Source organism: Octopus bimaculoides, chromosome 25 (assembly GCF_001194135.2).
Source record: "Octopus bimaculoides isolate UCB-OBI-ISO-001 chromosome 25, ASM119413v2, whole genome shotgun sequence".
Lineage (NCBI taxonomy): Eukaryota > Metazoa > Mollusca > Cephalopoda > Octopoda > Octopodidae > Octopus > Octopus bimaculoides.
In genome coordinates this window covers 22,726,157-22,726,944 of record NC_069005.1, presented here as the reverse complement: position 1 = coordinate 22,726,944, position 788 = coordinate 22,726,157, and the positions used below count along the sequence as shown (strand labels likewise).

At 38.2% G+C, this 788-nt stretch overlaps 1 protein-coding gene across 1 annotated transcript in view; it reads left to right on the top strand.

Moving 5' to 3' along the window:
• Positions 1-788, top strand: part of LOC106867435 (harmonin) — a gene marked incomplete at its 5' end in the record, with an annotated part of 38,500 nt that overhangs the window by 25,058 nt on the left and 12,654 nt on the right. Inside the window, one exon of the mRNA XM_052976838.1 lies at positions 175-257. Within this exon, the coding sequence (XP_052832798.1) occupies positions 175-257 (83 nt within the window). The remainder of the gene's footprint in view (positions 1-174; positions 258-788) is intronic.

Sequence of the window (788 nt, the reverse complement as noted above, 5' to 3'; positions counted from 1 at the left end):
ATATATGCATACACACACACACACACACACACACATATATATATATATATATATATATCTACTCACACTTACACACACACTCACATATGTATGCACATATAGACACATAGATGCGCACACATCCATATACTTATATTACCACATAATTATATGATCATTTCCCATTATTTCCAGGTTTCTCATGATGATGACCATGACAACAATCCAGTCAACAGTAATTTTGTTCTGTACAAGAATCCTGAATTATCAGTATCCAAGTAAGAACCGTTTCCTTGCCATCCTTTCTACCTGATACCTAACTAAATAATCTAATTGCTCTATCATTCACTTAAATAACCTTTAATGAATAACAAATTGGTTTCATCATCATCATTTTATTTAATGTCTTTCTGGCATGGTTTGGACTGTTTGACAGGATCCAGTGAGTTTGAAAATGCCTCAAGCTTCAATGTCTGCTTTGGCATAATTTTTACAGCTGGATACCCTTCTTAAAGCCAACCATTTTGCAGGCGCAGAAGGGGCTGTGTGGTAAGTAGCTTGCTTACCAACCACATGGTTCCGGATTCAGTCCCACTGCGGGGCATCTTGAGCAAATGTCTTCTACTATAGCCTCCGGCCGACCAAAGCCTTGTGAGTGGATTTGGTAGACGGAAACTGAAAGAAACCCGTCGTATATATGTTTATGTTCTGAGTGCAAATTCCAAAGAGGTCAACTTTGCCTTTCATCCTTTCAGGGTCAATTAAAAAAGTACCAGTTGAACATTGGGGGTCAATATGCTTGACAGTGA